At 40.9% G+C, this 26,622-nt stretch overlaps 1 protein-coding gene across 1 annotated transcript in view; it reads right to left on the minus strand.

Moving 5' to 3' along the window:
- LOC125485684 (3-phosphoinositide-dependent protein kinase 1-like) overlaps positions 1–26,622 on the minus strand; it is a 72,939-nt gene that overhangs the window by 20,230 nt on the left and 26,087 nt on the right. The window contains exons 2-5 of the mRNA XM_048609715.1: positions 7,808–8,104; positions 2,074–2,116; positions 1,020–1,157; positions 447–591 (exon numbers count right to left, since the gene is read on the minus strand). Of these exons, the coding sequence (XP_048465672.1) occupies positions 447–591; positions 1,020–1,157; positions 2,074–2,116; positions 7,808–8,104 (623 nt within the window). The remainder of the gene's footprint in view (positions 1–446; positions 592–1,019; positions 1,158–2,073; positions 2,117–7,807; positions 8,105–26,622) is intronic.

The raw sequence follows: 26,622 nt of genomic DNA on the forward strand, positions 1-26,622 counted from the left end.
GAGCAATTCAAATTCCTTTGCAGTCAAGTACCTTAATCTTTACTGTATTCTATATGCATAGATATTTTACAATCTTAAATTCAGAGCATGGAACAAGGTTCACATTTGAATTTACGCATATAGAGAGTTAGTGTGGTGGAACCCAGTTTACACTATCATTACAGGGAGCCAGGTGGAAATTGGGTGTTAGATGCTTTTCTTTGTTTCAGAGTTTGACAGCAAACATCATTGTCCTCCACACCGACACACCCTCCAGTAGCAATTGCCAGAAAGAGATTAGGCTCAAGAGCAGTTCGGGTCCAAGTTACCTATAATAGTTCTATTGCTGCTAATACAGCACAGACTGGCAAGTGGACAGACTTTAGTGGTCTGAACGGTTCAACTGAAAGACACCAGAAAAGAAACTTATCTTTGTATTGATATGCAAAAACATTGAAATTCCTTACCTGTGTATGATCCCAATCTCATGTAAGTATTCCAGTGCTGAAACAATTTCAGCAGAATAAAATCGTGTACAGTTCTCATCAAATGAGCCTTGCTTACGAATGTACTTAAGTAGCTCCCCATTTTTAGCGTAACTAAGGCCAAAATCTGCATTGAAGTTAAGGACCAAATTGTATGCTAATATGCACAGACTGCAAAGTTGTAAAGAATCTTGCAAAGTAATTTTTTTGTAATTTCTTTGTATCCTTGTAATTTGTTTTACAGAATAATTTAAATTTATGCAAGACAGTGCTTCTGACAGAGATAGTGGGAACTGCCAATACTGGAGAATCTGAGATAACAAGGTGTAGAGCTGGATGAACACAGCAGGCCAAGCAGCATCAGAGGAGCAGGAAAGCTGACGTTTCGGGTCTGGACCCTTCTTCAGAAAATCTTTTTGGCCTGCTGTGTTCATCCAGCTCTTTACCTCGTTATCTCAGTGCTTCTGGCAGCTCTGCTCAAGACGAGGATCAACTACATGGCTCCCTTGTATTACTTTTAAGCAATGACTGGGACACCACAAAACAAAAGGATACAGAGTTTTTCATCATCCTGAAAAGTGAAGTAGAGTTTTACAAAAAAGGGGTGATCCAGGCGAGACATGATATCCCTTTCTCGAGTAACGTATGGTACCTTATTCTCCTTAATGATATGACGTTTCTCCAGAATTTTAACTGCAAGACAAAGGAATTGCCTTACTGAAGCTGTACATGTTAACTGGAAAACGACTATTCCAGTTTTCTATAGAGCTGAAAATCAGCAGTACATTAATCTTAAAATGAATAACTCTGTCAATAATGCCTGTATATGCCTGGAAAATGACCGCTATGTGGCTACAGACCACGGACAGCTTAAAGCTCAATTCAATCCATTCTTCACGTATTATTCCAAAAACACTTTTTCCCACTAGAATCATAGGACAGGGATGAGAAAAGCCATAGGAATTATCAGCATGTAGATCAAGAAGGCCGTAGACCAGCAATAACTAGTTGGTTCCTTGCCTAACCAACAGCTGCCAACTCTAGTGGGTCTGCTGGGATCAGAAGTACGCATGGAGTAAACTTTCTGCCTAATTTTGGAGAACAACAGAGAATTACAAATGTTATTACATTTTCCTCACAGGGCAATCCTTAGCTCTGGCATCTTCCAATTAAACAAAATGAAACAAACAAGTTTGTGGTTATACTCCCTCTGTTTGTCTCACTATATTGACCCAAGGCTATTCAACTTGTTCACGTGGTCCTGGAAACATTGCTGTTAACTGGTTGCTAGGGCTTGGGAACATGGCAGTCTATCCCACTCCCTCTTTAAATTGCTTCTGAGCTCAGGGATATGCAGCACACGAGAAAGAAAGTGTCAGGTGTTTGTTGTAGCCAAGATCTAGAAGATCTAGCAGTTTGCCCAAACCCAATTTCCATCATCCAGTACATCAGTGCGATCCCACAACATCTCCATGGAGTTTCTAAAATGTGCACAGGATTTGGGATTTATAGCCAACGTAAGTTGGAAAGCAGTTTTCCCAAGATGATCCCAATCGTGTGAGCCATGAAGGGGTCGACAGCTTAACCACCACACAAACTTGTTACTTACTTGCATATTCTTTACCAGTTGCTTGTTCACGTGCTAATACAACCTGCATTGAAACAAATAAAGCGGTCAACCACATACTGGAAAAATCAGTGCAGAAAATACAACTTCAGGTGCTCATTTACATGCTTCATTGTCAAAGACAAGGTTCTTCTCTCAACTGTGAAGGTTTCACTTTGCTCCTGCTTTTAAGTTCTTAGTGTCAATCTGACACTGACTTCCTTAACACTTTACTACAGCATTAGTCTAAATTATGATGTGCTTAAATTTGCCAAGTAGAACTTGAACCCACAATAATCTGACTCTGCAAGAATGCTCGCACTGAGTAATCACTGACATTTGTAAACTAGTACCAGGTAACAGGCCCAAAATGTATGGACCGCTGCAAAATCTCAGCTGGTTCACTATTAATTCTGCATGGAAGGGAACTCATTACCGTCTCCATGCCACACGTATCTCCAGAGTTCTATTAATTTCTAGTCTGCCCACTCTGAACTCGGAATGGGCAGCAAAATGTGGCTTGTCTATGTTGCTCACATCCTAAGCATTAAATTAAATTGGAACTTTCTGAAAGTAGGGACAGGTATTGAGCAGACTTAGGTAGGCACACCACCAAATAGGAAGCTTGATTCAGTGTAATAGCCCAGCACAAGACCTGTAAATAGGTAGTGATCTTGTGCCACATAAGGAGCACAAGCATGCCAAAATGTGTCCTAGAGATAGTGAAAAAACGTTAGTGTGGAGCATTAGATTGGAATGATGACCCATTCATCTCAACATAAATACAATTTGAAACCGTTTATTTTCTGCACACTTGCAGGTGTAAGCACAGGTTCAAAATTTTCAAATTAAACTACAATTTACATTATTCAACTGACAACTTGTGCAGAACCTTTTACACAATGTTCCAGGCAACACCACCATCATCCCTGGGTATATCTTCCCAATGCAGGGCAGACGTAGTAGAAATGGTGGCACTATGTTACGTATTTGGAAAAGAGATGTCCTGGAAATTCTCAATGTTGACTCCAGACACCAAGTCTCTTGGCATCAGGAGACAAAGTCGCACCTTCACAATAAGGTGGATTCAAAGATGTGCAGGTTGGTGGACTGGCCATGGGAAACGCAGGGGTGGCGAGTCTGGGTGGGATGCTCTTCGGGGAGTCATAGAACATAGAACTTTACAGCGCAGTACAGGCCCTTCGGCCCTCGATGTTGCGCCAACCTGTGAAACCAATCTGAAGCCCATCTAACCTACACTATTCCATTACCATCCATATGTTTATCCAATGACCATTTAAATGCCCTTAAAGTTGGCGAGTCTACTACTGTTGCAGGCAGGGCATTCCACGCCCTTACTACTCTCTGAGTAAAGAACCTACCTCTGACATCTGTCCTATATCTATCACCCCTCAATTTAAAGCTATGTCCCCTCGTGCTAGCCATCACCATTCGAGGAAAAAGGCTCTCACTGTCCACCCTATCTAATCCTCTGATCATCTTGTATGTCTCTATTAAGTCACCTCTTAACCTTCTTCTCTCTAACGAAAACAGCCTCAAGTCCCTCAGCCTTTCCTCATAAGACCTTCCCTCCATACCAGGCAACATCCTTGTAAATCTCCTCTGCACCCTTTCCAATGCTTCCACATCCTTCCTATAATGCGGCGACCAGAACTGTACGCAATACTCCAAGTGCAGCCGCACCAGAATTTTGTACAGCTGCAACATGACCTCATGGCTCCGAAACTCAAACCCTCTACCAAGAAAACCTAACACACCGTACGCCTTCTTAACAACCCTAATCAACCTGGGTGGCAACTTTCAGTGATCTATGCACATGGACACCGAGATCTCTCTGCTCATCCACACTACCAAGAATCTTACCATTAGCCCAGTACTCTGTATTCTTGTTGCTCCTTCCAAAGTGGACTTGCGGGTCAAATGGCCTGTTTCCACTCTGGAGGGATTCTATAATTCTATGAAAAAGGTTACCCTCCATTGTGTTGTGTGGCACTGTCACCTTGCTAAATAGGTGAGACTTGAAATAGATGAAACTTGAAATAGATCGAGCAAATCAAGAAGTGGCATTCATGCAGACACCAGCAGAACCTCATGGCCTAGAACACGCCACACTCAACCATTACTATCAAACAGGGGATCAATTCTAGCTCAATGATGAACGCAGAGGGCATGCCAGAAGCAGCACCAGGCATACCTAAAAATGAAATGTCAACCTTGTGATGCTACAAAACAGGACTGCTTGCAATACCAAACAGCATTAGCAGCAAGTGACAGACAGGCTAAACAACTCCATAACCAACAAATCAGATCTAGGATCTACAGTCCTGCAGCATCCAATCACGAATGGTGGCGGACAACTAAACTACTCACTGGAGGTGGAGATGCTACAAATATCGCCATACAAATGATTTTGGTTGAGGGGGGCTACTCTGAAGCATTGATGATCCATCTTGGCTTCCTCTGAAGGTTCCCAGCATCACAGATGCCAGTTTTGAAACAATTCAATTCATTCCACATGACGTCAAAAATTGGTTTGAGATTGGATACCTCATAGGCTATGGGGCCTGACAATATTCCAGCAATCATAACGACTTGTGCTCCAAGACTTATCAGGGCCCTATCCAGCAGAACAGATACAGCACTGGTATCTACCCAACAACGGAGAAGATTGCCAACTCATGTGTATTCACAATATGCAGGACAAATCCAACCCAGCCAATTACTGCTCCATCAATCTACTCTCGATCAGTAAAGTGATAGAAAGTAGCATCAGCAGTGCTATCAACTACAACCTGCCAAGCTAAACATGCTCACTGATGCATAGTTTGGGTTCACTCAGCTCCTGACATTGGTTTGAGCAAGGGCTAAATTCCAGAGGCGACACGAGAGTGACTGCCCTTGACCTCAAGGCTGCATTTGACAGAGGAAATGTTGGAAAACTAGAGTTAATTGGCAGTGGGGAGAAAAACTCTCGCTTGTTGGAGGCTGGTACAAGGAGGATAGTCATGGTTGTTGGAGATCAGCCATTTCAGCTCCAGAACATCTGTGCTGTAGTTCAGAGTGGTGTTCTGAGCACAACCACGTTCGGCTGCTTCATCAATGACCCTTCTTCCATTACAAGATCAGAAGTGGGAAGCTTGTTCACGATTGTACAAATGATCAGCATCATTTACGATTCTGAAGGAGTCTACATACAAAGGCAAGAAGACCTGGTCTACGAAGCAAAAACAGAAATTGCTGGGAGAAACAAAGCAGGTCTGATAGCATCTGTGGAGGGAGAGCGGAGTTAACATTTCAAATCCAATGATCGATCTTCAGAACAGTTAAGGTGAAGGATCTGATGATCAATGACCTGGTGAAGGGTCACTAACATAAAATGTTAACTCTTTCTCTACATAGATGCAGCCTGATGTGCCAAATATTCCCTCATTTTCTATTTATATTTCAGATTTCCAGCATTAGCAGAATTTTGCTTTTATCTTTGTGTCCAGATACAGTTTTCAGGTCTGACACACACCGAAGAAATTTGCAGTGGTCAGCTGTGAGTTAGAGAACAAGATGCCTTCTCTTTTGGATGAGACATCATTAGACTAAGGCTCTGTCAGGCAGATGGGAAAAAAAATCTCAGTGCTGCTTGTGGGAGCTTTTTATGCTCAAACTGGTTTACAGGAATTCCTGCATCATAACCGTGGCTGTGCTTAATAAGTAATGCATTGGCTGTAACATGTTTTGAGATTTTTGGTGGTTATGAATGTCATTACATAAATGCAAGTTTTTTCCCTTTCCTACACTAGCCTGTGTCAAATAATAAACAAAAAAAAAAATCACATGTGAACCATTACATTCTTCAGCTCCTTCCATGCTTTACTGCCTTGGGATTCATTTTCACATAAAAAGCTTTTCATCAAGGATATACAGTTTAATGTAATGCAGAAAATTTTTAAACCTTACACCCATCATGCTTTGCAAGTGGGACAGAGTTAAACGCAGTATTAGACTAGAATTTTTAAAATACTCATTCACAGGATGTAGGCATCGTTGGTTATGGCCTCATTTATTGCACGGTAGGCAGTTAAGAGTCAACCACATTGATGTGGATCTGAAGTCACATGAAGACGAGACCAGGTAAGGATGGTAAATTTCCTTGCCTAAAGGACATCAGTGAATCAGATGGATTTTTATGACAACTGTAAGTGGTTACACGTCACCATTAGGCCACCTCTTTATTGCAGATTTGTTAGCGAAATTTGAATTCCGTATCTGGTATTGATTGGATTCAATCCCTTGTCCCCAGAACAGTGGCACAGGGCTCTGGATTGCTAGTCCACTGACATTATCAGTATGCCTCAGTCTCCCCTTGCATTTTGTTAATGGTATATGGCTTTGAACCCAGGTGGTATACACAGAATCGATGCTAATTATGGTACACACCACTACTAGAAAATGTTTAAGGCCTGTAATCCAGAAAGCTTTGCAGATGCAAGGGGCTATTTAGGTTCACTGGGAGTAAGCATTTGCTGTGGAGGAGAGATTCTTGCATTGGTCAAAGTGAAACCTACCTGAAGCAAAATCATCACTACAATGAAGTATACATTTCCTCTCTCCACAGTAACTATATGACCACAGAGATGTACAGGCATATGGAGAATGCCTGGAGCTCACCGATGATAACAGCAAACCATACTAGAATGTTGGGGAGTTAGCATTAGTTTGAAAGTTACCAAGAAGCACCTGCAAAGAACTGCATCCACCTATGAACCATCAACTGTGGTTCATCAGCCAACAACACCTCAGCAAGGGTTCTCTCAGGCACTTGAGAGGTACAGAGGATTGACTGTGACCTTTTCCTATCAACAGATACCACATCTTTGAAATTTCATGAATCATCCCATATGCATTTCCTAAGAGCTGCAAACAAACAAAACCATTAAGGGAAAAACCTCTGGAATTTCTAAAATTCCCAAATTATGGTATTAAACATTAATCCTGATCAGCTGTATTCAAGAGAATAAACCTGCAGTAAGAAAAACAAAAGATATTTAACTTTTGCACATGCTAGTCTTTTTTAAAAAAATCCTACAGCTAGAAGCCACTCACTTTTTAGCAAGGCAATAAATCAAAACAGCATAAACTATTTTAACATGCATTAGTACAACTGTATGGGGGAAAAGATTTGCTTCAGGTCTATCAAGATTCACACCAAGTTTTGGAATCACAGGAAGTATTTTGAGGGATCATACTCAATAAACAAAGCACACAGTGCTGGCAGGGATTCTCATGCATTCAAATAGAGATCGTAGCAACTCCTTATACTCAAGAATCCAGCATATCCATTCATGTATTACAACGTTCTGTGGACTTCTGTAAATAAGGCTCTCCTTAGAATCAGTTTCAAGTAACTAGCTGTGCAGAGTTTGCACGTTCTCCCCGTGTCTTTGTGGGTTTCCTCCGGATGTTCTGGTTTCCTCCCACAGTCCAAAGATGTGCAGGCTAGGTGGATTGGCCATGCTAAATATCCACTATTGTTCAGGGATATGCAGGTTAGGTAGGTTATAGGGGGAAATGGGTCTGGATGGGATGCGTTGAGGATCGGTGTGGACTTGTTGGGCCGAAGGGCCTGTTTCCACACTGTAGGGATTCTATGAAGATCTAGCCAAATATGCAAACATCTGCAACTTTAAAATGGCATTTACAGAAAGATATTTAAAATACATACTGTTGAGAATGACCCCTCCCCAAGGATCTTGCCAAACTTGAAGTCTTCAGGCCGTTTCTTCCGAGGCTGTTGAGCATGCCCTCCTGTCTGTTGCCGCTGGGACTGTGATGTCGGTTGTTGCCGTTGTCCTGCGTGCTGTGGTAAAGAGCTTACCACTGGTCCGGTATCACCTGCACTACTGTCCATGGTGATACCAGAAATAGCAGGCCTTGTGCTGGAATCAGACTGATTCCTCACCATTGATGGAGATGGGCAGGAGCAGAGGACCACACTGGACTGAATGGGAACAGCATCATACTGCAAAACATGACAAAAAGAAAAACCAACCATTAGGGATTATACAAGTTCAAGAAACAGAATTTAAATTAAAGGATCAAGACATCCATTGTGTGATTGGACATACAACCCATTTAAGAAATTCATGAGTTGTAACGTTAAACTTCTGTCTTTTGCCACAGATTATATTAAAATAATGCAACAAAGTTTTGACAAATGCCCTAACACTCCACTATTCACTGGTAACTGGTCCCCTAATTAGAAATAATGTTTATGCACTCAGGAGAGGAAAATGGAGGTAAACAGTGGAAAAAGGATGATTCTTCTGCTTAAGTTTGTAGGCAATGGGAATGGTCACAAAACTTTTGGAAAGTACTTGGTTTTCCTGCAAGATTCTCCTCTTCTTTCAGTCATGGGGCACAGTTTCACAGATTGATATCTTGTTAACATAGTCATTCCTTGTGCAAGGTCTAGCAAGTTTCATTAGACCAAATTTTATTTCTGCCCAATATCAACTTTCAACTGTGATTTGGGAACTGGAGGAGGAGCAGTTAGTATACCAGAACAGAAGCAGGAAATTTTGCTTCTCCTAGTACTAGTCTTAAAAGAGAAAGCTTCTGTTCACAATTTGATAATTAATGGATCCTCTATACAACTTAATCAGAAAGTGACTGAACAGATCTCCCCTACTTTTCAAAAGACAAACTCTTTTCAATTGTCCAAATGCTCAGTCTCCCCTAAGTTATCGAAGTTTCTAAATCAAACAACAACCAGACCAATTGACATTAAAAAGAGGACTTTAGCATCAATCTTGACCATCTCTTCATGAGGTACCCACATTTACACTTCCTGCAACTGATCATTGAATAAAATGATCCATAACAAAAACCCAAGACTTGTCCTGACTCTAGAAACAGATGAGAGACCGGTATAAATAGTGGTCCTACCCTTTTTCGATCTGACACTATTTCAAGCGTAACACCAGTTTTAAAATTTGAACTGCATTAACAAAAGTATTTAGGAGACCTTTCTGAGCTCATATGCATCTGATACCTAAGGGTATATAAATATTTAGAACGAGTCAGTGCTGTCACCACACTGCATAAATATTTTAATGCGGTAATTACATACGCAGAGAACTCCCTTGGATAGAAAAGTCACCTCAGCAAACAGTCTAATTAGCTCAGTAAATCCTCACTTAAAATCAAGGACATATTCCTGAAGATCAAGACTTTAAGTGAAACATTGATTTCTATGGAAGCAATGCTAATACTGTTAGGTTCTGTGGGTAGTCATCAGAAAAAAAAATATTAAGACATACTCATTGCTAAATTCCCATAGTGGTAAATGATATAACATTTATAATTAAATAAATTTAAAATTAAGAAATGTATAACTTGATACTTATAGTATCTCCTTCTTGCTGGCAATGCCCCTTCCCAAACCTTCTAACACCTGATCCTCTTGGTTGCTGAAAATCCTCCCCAATGCTCAGAATCATTGCTTCCTGCTCAGCTGCTGACACACACTCCTGCTGTTTCATTTTCCTGAATGTACATTCTGCTAACTTTCAAAGTTACACCTGTTTTGCTGCTTTTCTCCCAAACTCTCAGAACCAGGGTTCGGAAGAGTGAGGAGGAAAGTCTGAGCATTTTTTAAAAAGCAGATTGTAAAATCCCAGAACCTCTGAACTCTCACTTTCACGACGTTGAAGGCTCAGCTTGGACAGAAACAAAAATCCAGGAGAAGGAAGTGACAAGACGATAGGGAAAAGAATAGGTATGGCTGCAACCTGAAGTCAAGAGTGGAAAAAAGGCCACAACCATGTGGTTAAGGAGAAAAGGCTACAGTGTGGGTTTAGAGAGGAGACATGCCGATCAAGTCATTCAGGAAATGACATTAAAATAAATCTCATGATGCTTAATAAGATTACACAGTTCATTGATTAACTAATGTTAATGCAAAACAATGTTAAAATGAAGCAACATTAAACAAGTTTATCTGTATCATTATCGATTTGCACAAAATTGACTTCAGTCTTTCAGCCACCAGAAGGAGCTCCTGAGGTTTTTAAAAAACCAGAAAAGATGACAGTTGAATCAATCTCAATTTGTGGTGAAATTCTTGCCCGTAAACAGCTGTGCAATCACCTGATAGCTCAGGTTAGAATGAAACGTGCACCCAGCCACAGTAAATGGGTTTGAATTATGCCAAGCTTAAAGATCCAGAACTTCAGTAATGACCAGAAAACTGCAAATGAAGAACTCAAACGTGCAAAACAAAAACAGCAAAGCACTCCCAGAAAATTAAATATTCATATACATTAATATCTTGTTTTGCATTGTTTCATATAGTATCAGATCAAAAGCCAAATTTTTAAAAGTGCTCTAAACACTAAAGACTTTGCACTTTTCGTCAATTTGCTCAGTCGTTCTTTTAAAAAAAAAGTCCTGTGGATTTTCTACTAAATAAAAATAACTTCTGGTACTTTCCCAGTAAGTGTCTTAAGTTACCATTTTAGCCTTAGAAAATATACATAAGCCACAGAAACTTTGTAGGTTTCTCCCCAAGACTCACTGAAGTTGACAAGTGTAGCAATATCAAAACAACTACATACTCAAAACCCAAGACACTGATACTTAAAACACATTTTACACTAATTTGCTAATTAGTCAGAAGCAAAGATGTTTAAACAAAAACAAACATTAATAACTCAGGGTTACAGAATGCACATTCATTATAACACTAAGTGATCCTTCTCAGGAACACAAACATAAGTCATTCAATATCCTAAACCTGCTCCACACAAGATCACTAGTCAATTGTACTGCAATATCATTTACCTGCCTTTGTCCCCCTCAGGTGGAAGGCATTTTCTGATTTCCCTACCAAATGGTACAAATAATTTTAAGATTATGCCCCCTTGTCCATCAGAATTTAGCATCCAAGTGGCGGTATTATTCTGCATGGTGTTTTATCCATAGAAGCCATGCATTTCCTGAGATATGGTGCACAGAACTGAGGATAGTTTTTCAGATGGGGTCTGGTCAAGTCTCTGTTCCTTCATTAGGCAGTATCAGAAATTAATTGAATATTTTGCCTGCCATGTCAAGATTTTCCTAGTATTTATATAATACTTCTTCACACTTGTTATATTGACAAACGTAACAGCTGATTGTTAGTAATGCCCTATAAACAGCAATGGGGTTGAAGAAGTTACTTTTTCTGGTGACGATACCAAGAGAACTCCCTGACTTCAACAATCCTGACTGTCCATTCTTTTGGCTTATCACTTTCCTTCACAACCTCCACTTTCAACATTTATGTCTTGCAATCCCAAAATGGTCTCTCAGCACCGCTCCTTGCCTGGCAATCCATAATCTCAAATCCATAAACTGAAGCTTGCAGATAGCTGGCATTCCAATAGGCCTGCCTGATCAATTCAGATGCTGGATCACTTCCAATTCCCTCTCTTGGCCAAAGCTGTTTACTACCATATCTTAGGTGAGTGATCGAAAGTTCTGGAATACAAAAACCTGACCTCAGAGTAAGAGTATCTGTACCCAGACTCTTTAATCACTTTAGTTTCTATCCCATTTACATAATGCTCAAAATCTGAATTTTAAGTTTCTATCTTTTTGCTACAGTTCCATAGACCACAAGACCAATCTTTAAAAATTGTATATTCTTACAGCACCTCATATTATCCATGTAGACCAAAAGTTGGTTGATTATATATCATTGCTGTTTGCAAGGGTTTGTTGTGTGTAAATGGGTGGCTACACTTCTTACAGCATTGATGATACTTCAAAACAAAACGTTTAGAGTCATACAGCATGGAGAGAGGCCCCTTAATTAGCTGTGAAGTGCATTGGAATATCCTGAAATTAAGACTGGCTTTCTTACAGGCTCTTACGTTTCAGTTGAAGCTGAATGTATGAAGTGAATTGTAAAATCACTACAATCTGAGCGTGTGTGTGTGCGCGTGTGATGAGTGAGTGAGAGAGACAGAGAGACAGACAAAGTACCGAAACCATTTCTTGTCTGTCTATTAATCTCCCTGTTATATCCCATACGAAGCAATAGCTTGCTGACAGAGATAAGGTCTCCTTGAATGACTCAGTGAAGCCTCCACTCATTGCTATTTTTGTTAGTTTTGGATGTTTCAATAACATGGGGTTTATCTCTTCATATTCATGACAAAGTCAGGTCTCAATGAAAATACACTCTACTGCTACAAAGTTGAAAGCTCAAAATTAAAACATTCGAGCTGTCTTCTAATATTGTACAAATTTCAATCTCCTAAAACTACCTTACTGGAATCAACAGAATGGAGGAAAGAGACTTCAGCTTGATGAACATCTCACAGCTGGTAATCAGTGATCAGTCTGCTATTGTTTGAGAGAACCTGCTATGCTCCTGATGAAACAGTTCTCAATGCAATCAATTATATAGTCAAGTAGTAAAATACATTTCCCAAAAATGAGGAAATTGGGTTAGAGTGGAGTCACTAAGAAATCATTTACATTTTGATGCAAATAATCTCCCCAGCCAATACTTCCCTCTTCAGTTCCATTATTGCTAGGCAGCCACTGCTAAATGGTGATAGCATAGTTAATGTTGCTGCATATCTTCTCTATGAGCCACTATAGAGTTTCAGCAGGCTATGAAACTGTGAAGATGGCCACAGCCAAGGCCAACTTTGACCTCGTCAAATATCTGAATATGCTCACTTGTTCATCAGTCATCAAAAACATGAGCTTATTCTTAACCAAACCGTGGCACTGCTATTGTCAGCCCAATTGATCAAAGATAACTCAAAGCAGGCCAAGGATCAAACAGCCTTTTCTGACAGCAAGCATTGTGCACTGAATTGCAGCAATTCACTAATTAACTTAAGATAGGAAATTCCAGGCCTGGTTATAATAAGAGTGCAATGTCTAACATTTAATTTAAGTACCAATATTCAGAAAGTACACTAAGAAACATTAACTGTGGCAACCATATTTACTAAATAGACTCAAGAAATCAAAAAAGGTGAAGTATACAGCTGTATAAATAGCTACCCTTAGTGACTGATGGCCCAGTTATATTCAGATGGCAAATAAAACATGGAATAAAAGTGGAATACATGAACTCACAAACATGGCAGGCCATTCTCCATTCACACCAGCTTGAATTGGCCATGTCATCCCAGCCCCAGTCAACTTATTCATTATAGTACCTCAGTTATTCTCAACCTTCAAGAAATGCAATACTAAGGGAAGGCTAAAAGAGAATAAGCAAGAGAAAGGAGATCAACGAGGCAGCACACGACCTGCACATTAGCCAATTAGAACTAGGCTCTGTTCATCCTCAATAAATATTTGACTAGAATAAATGCCAAGGAATTAAGAAGATAGATCGACTTGACCATCTTAGTTCATCATCCAAAAACCAATACTATTTAGAGCAGTACCTCTTAAGTCACAGGATTTGTAGCTCCTCTCTAACTAAAATTCATAAGGCAGTGAATTGGAAATATTTTCAACACTGAAGACCAAATTATTCAGTATGTCCGTGTGGGACTTTGTTAAAGTAAATCAATACTAATCCTACTTTCCATGCATCTTCCTCTCTTTCAAACGTTTATACAATTTTTCCTTAAATAACGCAAACGTAATTACCTCAGCAACTCCTTTCTTGGAGAAATGCATTGCATGCTTCAATAACCCACTATATATATGATTGTTCCTAACTGTGGAGTGAGAATGGCCAGCTTTGACACTTTAACATCACGAACACACTGCTTAAAAGAGTGCACAAACTGTCCATCAAAACTTTGATGGTTCAACAAGATGGCCTGCATTTAATTTTGGAAAGTTAAATTACATTGCTTGACCATGAACTTTTACTTGTGGTATTGCTTACTTTGAAACTGGAAAGTTGGGATGTGGGGATGAGACCAAGTATGTGACCGGTATGTGAACAGGTAAATGTTTAACAATTTTGTTCTGCAAGATAAAAAACGTCAGTACAGACTGCCGTTAACTTGCATGCAGGATTCAGTCCAGCCAAGAATCAAAAAAAAAAGCAGTTACTAATTTACAATAGCTAGAAAAATCCAATTCTCTTTAACCCTCTAGTAAGGCAATGACAATTAGAGGTGGGTAATGAATGCCACATCCTCCGAATGACTAAAATAAACAAAAGTCACAGCATCTGCTTTCCAGAAATCCTGAACAGGTTCTCAATGAACAAAACATTTTGTTAAAATTCAGGCAAGCCTAAGCTGTACTTCGACCTCTCAGAAGATTGATTTCCGTGGATCTCTCTCTGTCCATCCTCAGCGGTCCTTGCACATTTAACTCCAGTCAACTGCATCCAGTCCATTATGTCTGTCAACCACTTTCTCTTCTGCTTTCCTCACCTACATCTACCATTGATGTTTCTTTTATATATAAGATGTCTACAATGATATAGCTGAGATTTTTATCTTTCTCTCTTTGATGTTATGTACTCATTTCTTTTTTCCAGCATTTCATTTATTTTTGTGTAATAAACATCCTACATTTCTACATCTTGTATGCATTTATCTCATCAATAGTTTGTTTGTTGTCTATGTCACTTAGGCAAAAACATAAGACGACGCATTGTAAAAACTCAGCATCCTTTTCCCAAGATGCAATTTCTTTAATGTTAACACATTCTTCATTTCAAAAAAAACGGTCTTGGCTATCTCAATTCTCCAATTGATCTCATACTCACAATCTGTGATATTTACTCATGATTCGGAAATGCTTTTCCTTATTCCAGGACTTCTCCACTTACTTCAATTTTCACATCCAGGGTTAGGTCTCTTTTGGTCTTCTTCACATTCATTCTACACCATTTTCCACAGTCCTTGATTTTACTTTATTTACAAGATCTCCCAGTGGCCCTTTTAACTCTGGAATCGCTGCATTGTCATCTCAAACTGCTAACTTCCAATTCGCCAATGTTGTAGCCTTGTAGATCTGTCTCTGAACATAGCTGTGTGTCCAAGTTGGGACGGAGTACACCCCAATGCACATTTTTTTTTTTGAGTGGAAAGCTGACTGATAAAGCCCTACCAAGTCTCATTCACTCATGATTTACTAATATAGGTTCTGAATTACTCTAATTGTTTGTCAATTTCTAGGCGTTTTAGGCATCCCATTTTCTGATGGTAGATTCTATTAAATGCCTTTATATTGTCTAAAAGGTGTACAGGTTTTTGCACTTCCAGGTATTTTTAAATGACTCTCAAGTGAAAGATGCCTTCTCTTTCCTTTCTTGGATCCACGTCCTGACTATTGTCTACTTCTACTTCTGTTGACTGGCCATTTCTTTCCAAAACAATTATTAAAACTATTTTCATCACATGGCTCATTATCCTTTACCCACAACACTCTAGGCCTTTTGTTTTCTTTGGAAACTAAAGAGGCACTGACTCAAGAGACACTGACTACATAAAATCATCAGGTAGGAATCCTGATCTGCAAAATGTGTAGTAGAGGGCTGGCAGTATGTAACATTAACATTCAGAACTTTTAGGCATTCTGTTGGCACTTCGATTTACAGGTGTTTTCCTTACTTTAACCTTTTCGTTCACTACATTGACTTCTGGCTCTATTATATCTGGATCTTCACTTCCCTCTAATGATATCAATTATAGCTCTCTGAAATATTCCATACATTGTTTCTCTACACTTTTTTTGGCTGGGTAGTGCACGCTTTAAGCCCACACACCAATAATAATTCACTTCTATAACATCATTGCGATCAAAGTCCCCAGAAATGCTTCAAAGACAAACAGACTAGGAATTAGAAGATTGTAGTATGGAGCTTGGGAAAAGCATGCCTGTATCTACTGATGCCACACGCATGCACAATGACCTCCTTAAATTTGCACATGCACATGTAACCGATTTTGCCTCTAAGCCTGGTGTGGCTTGGATTCCGGATTAATGCACATGTAGAGTTGTGGATGTCAACAAATACAGCTGAAAAGCATAACAAGTGCATGGCTGATAACAACCATCATCCCAACAGTTTTAAAACGAATTACCACCACACCCGCCGCCTCTTACCCAAAACCTTAAATTGCCAGGGTTGTGTGGTGAATGGTGAGAAAGGAGAAAAACGCATTCATGTCAGGATAGGCGCCACATCAATGACCTAAATTAAGGGCTTATAGGGAGGACCAATTCCCCACAAAGCTTGGAAACATATGACTTGGTTTAGAAACAAAGGTGATAGAGGCAATGTATGAGAAGTAGCTAGAGACCACAAAAGAATAATGATGATCAAATCAAACAAGTTGACTGCCCCAATTGAACTGAATTATCAGTTAAATTATAGTAAACAATGGATTTGCTCTTGGATTAAGATAACCTTTAATGAGTGAGATAGTAGGAGCTGCAGATGCTGGAGAATCTGAAATAATAAGGTGTAGAGCTGGATGAACACAGCAGGTCAAGGACCTACATCCGTGACACCACCCATGCCCTCCACCTCCTCCAAAACTTCCGATTCCCTGGTCCCCAACACCTCATCTTTACCATGGACATCCAGTCCCTATACACCTGCACTGCCCATGCAGATGGCCTAAAGGCCCTCCGCTTCTTCCTGTCCCGAAGGCCCGACCAAGCCCCCACGACTGACACTCTCAACTGCTGAGCCGAACTTGTCCTCACCCTCAACTTCTCTTTCAATTCCTCCCACTTCCTACAGACAAAGCAGGTGGCCATGGGTACCCGCATGGGCTCAAGCTATGCCTGCCTCTTTGTAGGTTACGTGGAACAATCCCTCTTCCGTAGCTACACTGTCCCTAAACCCCACTTCTTCCTCTGTTACATGGATGACTGTATCGGCACCGCCTCGTGCTCCCACGAGGAGCTCGAACAGTTCATCCACTTCACCAACACCTTCCACCCCAACCTTACGTTCACCTGGACCATCTCTGATACCTCTCTCTCCTTCCTGGACCTCTCTGTTTCCATCTCTGGCAACCACCTGGAAACCAATATCCCACAGCTACCTAGAATACACCTCCTCCCACCCACCTGCCTGCAAAAGTGCCATCCCCTATTCCCAATTCCTTCGCCTCCGCCACATCTGCTCCCAGGATGAGGCATTCCACTCCCGAACATCTCAGATGTCCTCGTTTTTCAAGGACTGCAACTCCACACACCACCCCCACCGCGGTCTAGAACGCCCTTACAGTGTCTCCCTCATTTCCTGCAACTCATCCCTCGCACCCGCTCCCCGCAATAACAACCAAAATAGAACCCCCCTCGTCCTCACGTACCACCTCACCAACCTCTGGATCCAACGAAACATCCTCCGACACTTCCGACATCTGCAATTCGACCCCATCACCAAAGACATTATTCCCTCCCCACCCTTATCTGCTTTCCAGAGGGACCACTCTGTCCGTGACTCCCTTGTCTGCTCCACACTCCCCTCCAGCCCCACCACACCCGGCACTTTTCCCTGCAACCGCAGGAAGTGCTACACCTGCCCCTACACCTCCCCTCTCACCCCCATCCCAGGCCCCAAGACCTTCCACATCAAGCAGACATTCACCTGCACATCTGCTAATGTGGTATACTGTATCCACTGTTCCAGATGTGGCCTCCTCTACATCAGGGAAACCAAGCGGAGGCTTGGGGACCGCTTTGCGGAACACCTACGCTCCGTTCGCGACAAACAACTGCACCTCCCAGTCGCAAACCATTTCAACTCCCCCTCCCACTCCTTAGATGACATGTGCGTCCTGGGCCTACTGCAGTGCCACAATGATGCCACCCGAAGGTTGCAGGAACAGCATCTCATATTCAGCTTGGGAACCCTGCAGCCCAATGGTATCAATGTGGACTTCACAAGCTTCAAGATCTCCCCTCCCCCTACCGCATCCCAAAACCAGCCCAGCTTGTCCCTGCCTCCCTAACCTGTCCTTCCTCCCACCTATCCCCTCCTCCCACCTCAATGTTACCATTCACACCATTAAAATGAAACTAAACTCAAAGCTGTAAATGTTTACAGTGTGCACACTCTGTAAAATTAAAACCTCCCACCAAGCCCCAGCCCCATCTCCTACCCAGTAGCCTCATCCCACCCCCTTGACCTGTCCATCCTCCCTGGACTGACCTATCCCCTCCCTAACTTCCCAGCTACACTCACATTTACTGGCTCCATCTCCGCCTCTTTGACCCGTCTGTCTCCTCTCCACCCATCTTCTCCTTTATTCATCTTCTATCCGCCTCCCCCCCTCTCCCTTTTTAATTCAGAATCCCCTTCCCCTCGCCCATTTCTGAAGAAGGGTCTAGGCCCGAAACATCAGCTTTTCTGCTCCTCTGATGCTGCTTGGCCTGCTGTGTTCATCCAGCTCTACACCTTGTTATCTTTAATGAGTGCATTTGTTTGCACTCATTAACCCATGAGGAAGCATCATAACGCCACTTAAAGTGAACAGAATTACTGAATTCTGAAAACAGGACTCTAATGATTGAAACAGGTTCGCCATAGGTGCAGCTACTCAACCTTCATGTTCACAACTCCCGTCCAGGCAACAGTTTGTGATTAAATGAAAACTTATTTGTGTATATCAGCAATGTGGAAAATTACGACCCTAGCCTAAACCAGTGAGCCTGAGATATCCATCACCCTCTGCCAGGATAATTCAGAGAATCTACAACCCTGAGGCACTAGAATAATGTTTGCTGAACATTAAAGGGGAGTTTGATGCATATACGACCCTGTCCTCACAGGAACTGGTCTAGAATTTTAAACAGCGCTAAATGGAATCATTTAAAATTATGGTCACTTGATTCAGGACAAATGATACAGAAGAAGTGCAGAGGGCACGATTAGGATTAGATCCATTCTGCTAATGGAAACAGTTTTTTTCCATCTATCCGATCCACAGCCCTCATGATTTTATGCACAGCTATCAAATCTCCTCTATAAAAGGAGAATTCAAACCCAGGTCCCCAGAACATTATCTGCGTCTCTGGATTAACAGTCCAGTGATAATACCACGAGGCCATTGCCTCCCCTTATATCTACAGCCTAACATCTGTAGTGGGGAAATTGTTGGAGACTATAATTAAGGATGATGTAACTGAACACGCTGAAAATTTTCAGTTAATCAGAGAAAGCCAGCATAGATTCACGATAGGTAGGTCATGCCTGACAAACCTCAGTGCATTTTTTGAAGAGGTGATTATAGTAGATGCTGTAGATGCTGTGTATATGGACTTCCAGAAAATATTTGATGAAGTGTTAACTATGTAGCTGTCCATGGAATTTAGGGCAAATTACTGACATGGCCAGGAAATTAGTTGAGTGTAAGGTGACAGAATGTGACCAATGGTGTCCCACAGGATCTGTATTAGGGCCTCAATTATTTACATTATTTATGAATGAGTTGGATAACAGCTTAGAAAGTCATATATCCAAATTTGCTGATGACAAAAAGTTAGGCAGCACCACAGACAGTGTAGATGATATCATAAAATTACCGAAGGATATTGACAGACTGAGTGAATGGCAAAACTATAGCAGATTGGCTGCAAGTATAAGGTTATTCATTTTGGACTGAAAAACATTCAGTGTACTTTCTAGATGGTATAACATTAAATACACTGGATATCCAAAGAGACTTGACATTCAGTTACATTGATCTTTAAAATGTCACCAACAGGTGCAGAAAAGATTCAAGAAACCTAATGGAGTGGTGGCCTTTGTATCTAGAGGACTGGAGCACAAGAATGCAGAAGTTATGATGCAGTTATACAAAACCCTTGTTAGAGCCCACTTGGCACCAACCCGAGAAATACCAGCCTTGGAGGGTGTACAATGTAGGTTTACAAGAATGATAGCTGGACTTTAGGGGAAAGTTATGAGGAAAGATTATACAAATTAGGCCTGTTTTCTCTGGAATATAGAAGGTTAAGGAGTGATCTGATCGAAGTCCTGAAGGTATTTACAGTAAAAGACAAGGTATATAAGGATAAACTATTTTCACTGGTTGGGGATTCTAGAATTAGGGGACAGAGTCTGAGAATTAGGGCCAAACTGTTGAGGAGAGATGGTAGGAAGCGCTTCAACGCACAAAAAAAAAAATCAAGGATGTTTGGAACTCTTTTCCATGAACAGCAATGGTTGCAGGATCAGTTGTTAATTTTAAATCTGAGAAAACACTTTTGTTTAACAAAAAACAAATCTAAGGGATACGGGCCAAAGGCAAATATATAGAGTTAGACCAAAGATCAGCTATAATCTCATTGAATGGTGGAACAGGCTTGAGGGCCTACTCCAATCCCTACCGTGTTCATAATAATACAAATCTTTACTGTATTTTATCAAAGTACGCATAAATGGTTTGGTGTACAGGTGGGTTTCCTCTGGGTGCTCCGGTTTCCTCCCACAGTCTAAAGATGTGCACGTTAGGTTGAATGGCCATGCTAAATTGCCTGTAGTGTCCAGGGATGTGCAGGCTAGGTGGATTAGCCACGGGAAATGCAAGATTACAGGGATAGGGGGTGGGAATGCATCTTGGAGGGTCAGTGTGGACTCGATGGGCCGAGTGACCTGTTTCCATACTGCAGGAATTCTATAAAAAGCACTCCAGATGTTCATATCTTGTGGAGTCTCTCTTCTCTAGAGCCACACTTTTCTGGACGCTTTCATTATTCCTAAAGTGCAGCGTCCAGAATTGTAAACAATATTGTAGCCGAGCCTCAACAACTTTTCTGAAAGAAAAAAAACTGATTACAACTTCCTCACTTTTTATTTCATGCCTCCCATTTAAAGCCCAGGATCCTGCCTGCCTTTTCAACAAGTTTCTCAACTTGCTCTGTCACTTTCAATGATTTAAGTACATATATCTGCATTGGTCTTCACTCCTGTAACTCCTTTACAAATATTATCTCCATTTATATTGCCTTTCATCTGCATCCAATTGGAGTAGGCCCTCGAGCCTGTTCCACCATTCAATGAGATTATAGCTGATCTTTGGTCTAACTCTATATACTTGCCTTTGGCCCATATCCCTTAGGTTTTTTTTTTGTTAAACAAAAGTATTTTCTCAGATTTAAAATTAACAAGTAATACCTTATCCTGGTGAAGTCTATCATTATTCTCTGTACTGATCACAATACTTCCAAATTTTGTGAAAGCTGAAATTTTTGAAAATATGCCCTGTAGAGCTGAAATCTTGATCATTAATATTTATCAAAAAAAACCCTGCAGTTTTGAAAATAACCTCAAGAATTCAATCAATTTCATACCCATGCACATTACTGCATTACTCTCATCAACTTTGTTCATTATTTGATACAAAAATCTATTTCGGGGTGTGGGGAAGAGAAGCCATTGTCCTCAAGCACGAACATTGGCCAGGAAAACAAACAGATTCCATTTTTAGATCAGTAAATATATACAGATTTCATCTTAATTAAGATATATGTCAAAAATAGAACTGCAGAATAAAGGGGAGCTAAACTTTTACAAGAAATCTGATAATGCATAATTACTCTGCTTGCTGTTAGTCAGATATAAAAATGAATATGTCTAATCGGCATTTCTGAAGTATTGCTGTACTGGTAGATTAATCAGATTTTGCAATTCAAGGTCAAAAAGATACTGTACAAGGCTTTAAAGGAAGTTATTGATCGTACAGTCACTTAGAAGATTGAAACTGAGTCACTCTAATCTTCAGACTTCATGACTTGGTTGGACCAAAGATAAAATTGGAAAATACTGGTTCATACTTTTGTGTCCAATACATTCTAACTTCTAGTTCTTTACCTTAGAGATAGCATATTTGACACATTCCAGTTACACTGCCAGAGGAAAAATAAATAAATAAATAAATAATTCTGAAGAGGAGTGCTCTCTAAAGCTTTTTAGGACCTGCATATTTAGTAATTCTGGGCTTAGACAAATGATATCCAAATGCTGGCTCCACTTACATTCCTCATACCAGCCTGTTTTTGCAGCCTGATCGTTAAAGCTAGTTGCTTTATAATGTAATGTAAAACCACAGGGAGCCAATTCAAAGAGGCTGACATAATTAATCTAATATCCATAGTGTTAAGTCATCAAGCTACCAAAGTATAGGTAGGGACAGGCATAAGATTCTGCCTCAACTGGCTGCACAGCCAGCCGTAAATTAATCACGGCATTCCAGACCCACAATCAACATATGCGTTGGAAACAAAAACTAGTTGATTTTAGTGTAAACGCTGGAACTGTTCCCATATTCCGTTGGCGTGAGTAGTGCCCACATCACATTGTGCAACCAGTTTGTCACAGGTAGACGAGAATTAAAAGGTTGGGGTTGAGTTCCTGTAAAATCACCACTTTAAGTGAAAAGAGTTTAAATGAAGTGTGTTTCCTATATAAATCAATGTTAAAGCTACAGTAAGGTTCTCAAGATCAATTTTTGCTAGAAGAGCCAATGTAAAATTTGAAACACTGTATTTTCTTTGTGTAGCACTGCATACTCCTAGTTGAAATAACTTGTAAAACAAAAAAAAAACTTTAGTGAAAATAAGCTACCTTAGCTACCTTGACTACACCTCCTCTCACCCACCTTCCTGCAAAAATGCGATCCCATACTCCCAACTCCTCTGCTTCTGCTGCATTTGCTCCTCAGATGAAGCGTTCCACTCTCAGACATCCTAGATATCCTCCTACTTCAAGGACCGTAACTTCCCCTCTCCCGTGATTCAAAATGCCCTCAATCGCATCTCCCGCATTTCTCGCACTTCTGCCTTCAAACCCCCTTCCCCCAATAATAAAGATAAAGATAGAGTCCCCCTGGTCCTCTCATACCACCCCTCCAACCTCTGAATCCAATATATCATCTTCCGCCACTTCTACCACCTGCAATCAGACACCATCACCAAAGAGATATTCTCTTCATCAGGATATTCCCCTCTCCAAATGTATCTGCTTTTCGTAGGGACTGCTCTCTCCACGACTCCCTCGTCTGCTCCACAGTCCCCACCAATCCAGCACCTTTCCCTGCAACCGCAGGAAGTGCCACACCTGTCCCTACACCTCCCCTCTCATCTCTGTCCAAGGCCCAAATCATTCCGTATCAGAGAGGGATTCACCTCTATGTCTAACCTGGTCTACTGCATCCGTTGCTCCCGATGTGGTCTCCTCTACATCGGAGGGACCAAGCGCAGACTCGGTGACAGATTCATGGAGCATCTGCACTCTGTACACTCCAATCAACACCATTTTCCGGTTGCCAGCCATTTCAACTCCCTTGGCGACATGTCCATCCTGGGCCTCCTCCAATGTCACAATGAGGCCACATGAAAATTGCAGCAACACCCTATATTCCACCTCAGGAGTTTACAGCCCAATGGCATCAACACAGAATTCACTAGCTTCAAAATCCCCCCCACAGCATCCTCATCCCACATCCAGCCCTCCCTCTCATCCCTGCCTCCGCGATCTGATACAACCTGTCCATCTTCCTTCTCACTTATCCGCCCCACCCTCCCCACTGACCAATCTCCACAAGGCCCTATCTGCATCCACCTGTCACCACCCCACCTCCCTTTGCCCAGCCCCAAATCAGCCTCCAGTCTATTTATTTGAGATCCCTTCCCACTCCCTAATCCTGATGAAGGGTCCCATCCGAAATATCAACTTTCCTGCTCCTCTGATGCTGCCTCACCTGCTGTGTTCCTCCAGCTCCACACTGTATTGACACGACAAGCAGTGATAGCTGATCTGAAATTTAAAGAGGAATTTTGAACCTAAATGTTTGAGAGGAATTCTAAAAACTTTCCACATCCTCTCGTCTTGCCTAGTAACACAGACTAGATGTAGCACATCTGAACTGCCTGAAGTTCATTCATAAACAGATCAAACCCACCAACTTGCCTGTTAGATTTTTTGTTCCTAATCAACCTTTGCAGAGCTGTTACCATATACTTTTGGGGAAGGTAAGATTTCAACCCAGGACCCCTGGCCCAGAGGTAGTGACACTGTTACTGCTCCACAAGACAGCACTCCTGCCTCAAGTTTCACCACCAACCATGGTGGGATTCGAATACTTTCTAACGTTTGCCTGGGGTTTAGGATTACTAGCCCAGTGAAATTATCATGACGCCACTGTCTCCTCACCAACATGGCTGTTACCCTTGCTCCCATAACTCTACAGGTCTATTGTGACCCCATTACATTAAGCAATGCACAAGTGTATTTTTAAAGAAGACGTGTAACTAGAATTGTGACTTTTCATATTTGCTGCTTTGTTACACATTGAGCAATTCAACATTAGAAAATCAAATCCATCCAGTCAAAACCCGTTGCATATTTTGTAAAGATTGAAACAACTTGATTGACTAGATTAAGCAATTTAAAATGATTATGGGATAGACAGTGAGGGATGATCAAAATGAAGGGAAATTGTGGAACATCTTTCATATTTCTAATATTGGTTAGTATTTCAAATTCTCCTGGTGTCCTCTGAAAACCAGAAAAAAATGCTTTAGAAAATAACTGGCAGTTTTGTTCCACATCTTTGGAGTTTTCAGAAGTTACTTTGTAGAGTTATTAAATAAATTGTAACAATCTTCAGCAGCTTGGTTCTCCATCTCTAGGTAGAGAATTACATGTAGACAACTTTAAGTGTGCACTTTTTGGATGGCTCTGGAATCCTATACAGGGAGACTTTGTTTTAAGGCTCCCTTTCTATAAAGGATTTTCCACTTCAAAATGGTTTATGTACACTTTCCTTGTTTAAAGTCCCATTTCCCTTCTTAACATCCTTTATTTCCTGGTCATGTTTTGCATCATTGTATCTTTAACGTCATTGTGCCTTTTGCATCATCATGAGACTGCCATCGCATCAGCAAGACCCAACTACTTAAGTGTACCGAGACAACAAGGTGCAGGGCTGGATGAACTTAAGTGTACCCTTGTGTCTGCGTGCTGCAGTCAAAGATCAAATCGCTTGTACAGATTAAAATGGTGGCTATAACTAACCACAGTCAACTGCCTTAGAAAAGGCAATAGTAGACCACAGTTACTCAAGGTTGCTGACATTCAATAACATCCCAGCTGATTTTTTCCCTTAACTCCATTTTCTCAGCAATGCCCTTAATTCCCAAACAGGCCAAAATTCTGCTAATTCAGTCTTGAATATGCTCAATCTAGGACATGGAATTTCAAAAGAATTGGATCCTATGAGCAAAAGTAGTTTTTCCACCACTGTCCACAGCCACAAAATGGTGGTAGAATTCCTAAATTTCAGGCTGCAAAACATCAATTTTATTCAATTTGCACAGTGTAAGTTTTATAATGAAATCCTGAGTGTAATCGAAATAATATTTCACCATATTTACTGTAACACCAAAATCTTCTTCCAGGATTAAACAAGTTCAAACTTCAACAATGATTACTTGATTTAGAAAAGTCAAAACTTAAAAGAAGCTCTTTACACAAAGGATTGGAAGAGCATGGGATGATTCATCACGGACAGTAGTTACAGTAAGGGTTAATGTATATTTCAAGGGGAATTTAAAACTTTGGAATGAGGGAATTCCCTTGAGGGAAGTCTAGACAGGCTAGACTTGGATTTTAGAAGAATCAGAGGTGACTTAATTGAAACATAAAAGATCCTGAGGGACTTCACTGGTGGATATTAAAAGCATGTTCCCTCTTGTGGGAGAATCTAGAACTTTAAATATTTCTAAGGCTGAAGTACATAGATTTATGATTATCGAGGAGATGAAAAATTATTGGGGATATGCAGGAAAGTTGAGTTGAGGTTAAAATAGATCAGCCATGATCTTACTGAATGGCAGAAGAGGCTGAAAGGGCTGGGAGGCCTATTCTTGCTTCTTGTTTGTAAGTAAGTTCAAATGCAAACAGCTAATGAAGCAGAGAGTAAAATTAGTTTTCAATACTGTACCATAGTGGTCAGACATGATTAGCCAAATGACCTTCTGAATGTCCAACCTCTATGGTTCAATGAACTTTTTAAAATCTGAATATTAAAAAAGGTCTCAGTGACGATAAGGACATGGCAATGCTTACACTGGTGCCTTCAAGCAAATCAGGATAATGAAAAATGTTCCTAAATGTTGGTTTAGTAAGGCCAGCAGGTTTATTATGAAGTAACCAAAACTTTCATACCCGACACTTCCCAAGCTGGCTGCACAAACAGCAAAACAAAAGGTAGATGCTCTGTCACCCTGGGTTTAAATGGAGGCCAGGCTGACAGGTGAAGGCCACTTCATATGGTTGACTGCAGGTTTGAAAAGTTACCATCAAAGTGTAGGTCTTAGAGACACACCACAAGATAACAAGTAGAATATACTGACCTTAGAAGGGTTATAGTGCAGAGTTACATAAATTAGAACATAGAACATAGAACATAACAGCGCAGTACAGGCCCTTCGGCCCTCGATGTTGCGCCGACCTGTGAAACCAATCTGAAGCCCATCTAACCTACATTATTCCATTATCATCCATATGTTTATCCAATAACCATTTAAATGCCC

Source organism: Rhincodon typus, chromosome 21 (assembly GCF_021869965.1).
Source record: "Rhincodon typus isolate 14 chromosome 21, sRhiTyp1.1, whole genome shotgun sequence".
In the NCBI taxonomy this organism is placed as follows: domain Eukaryota; kingdom Metazoa; phylum Chordata; class Chondrichthyes; order Orectolobiformes; family Rhincodontidae; genus Rhincodon; species Rhincodon typus.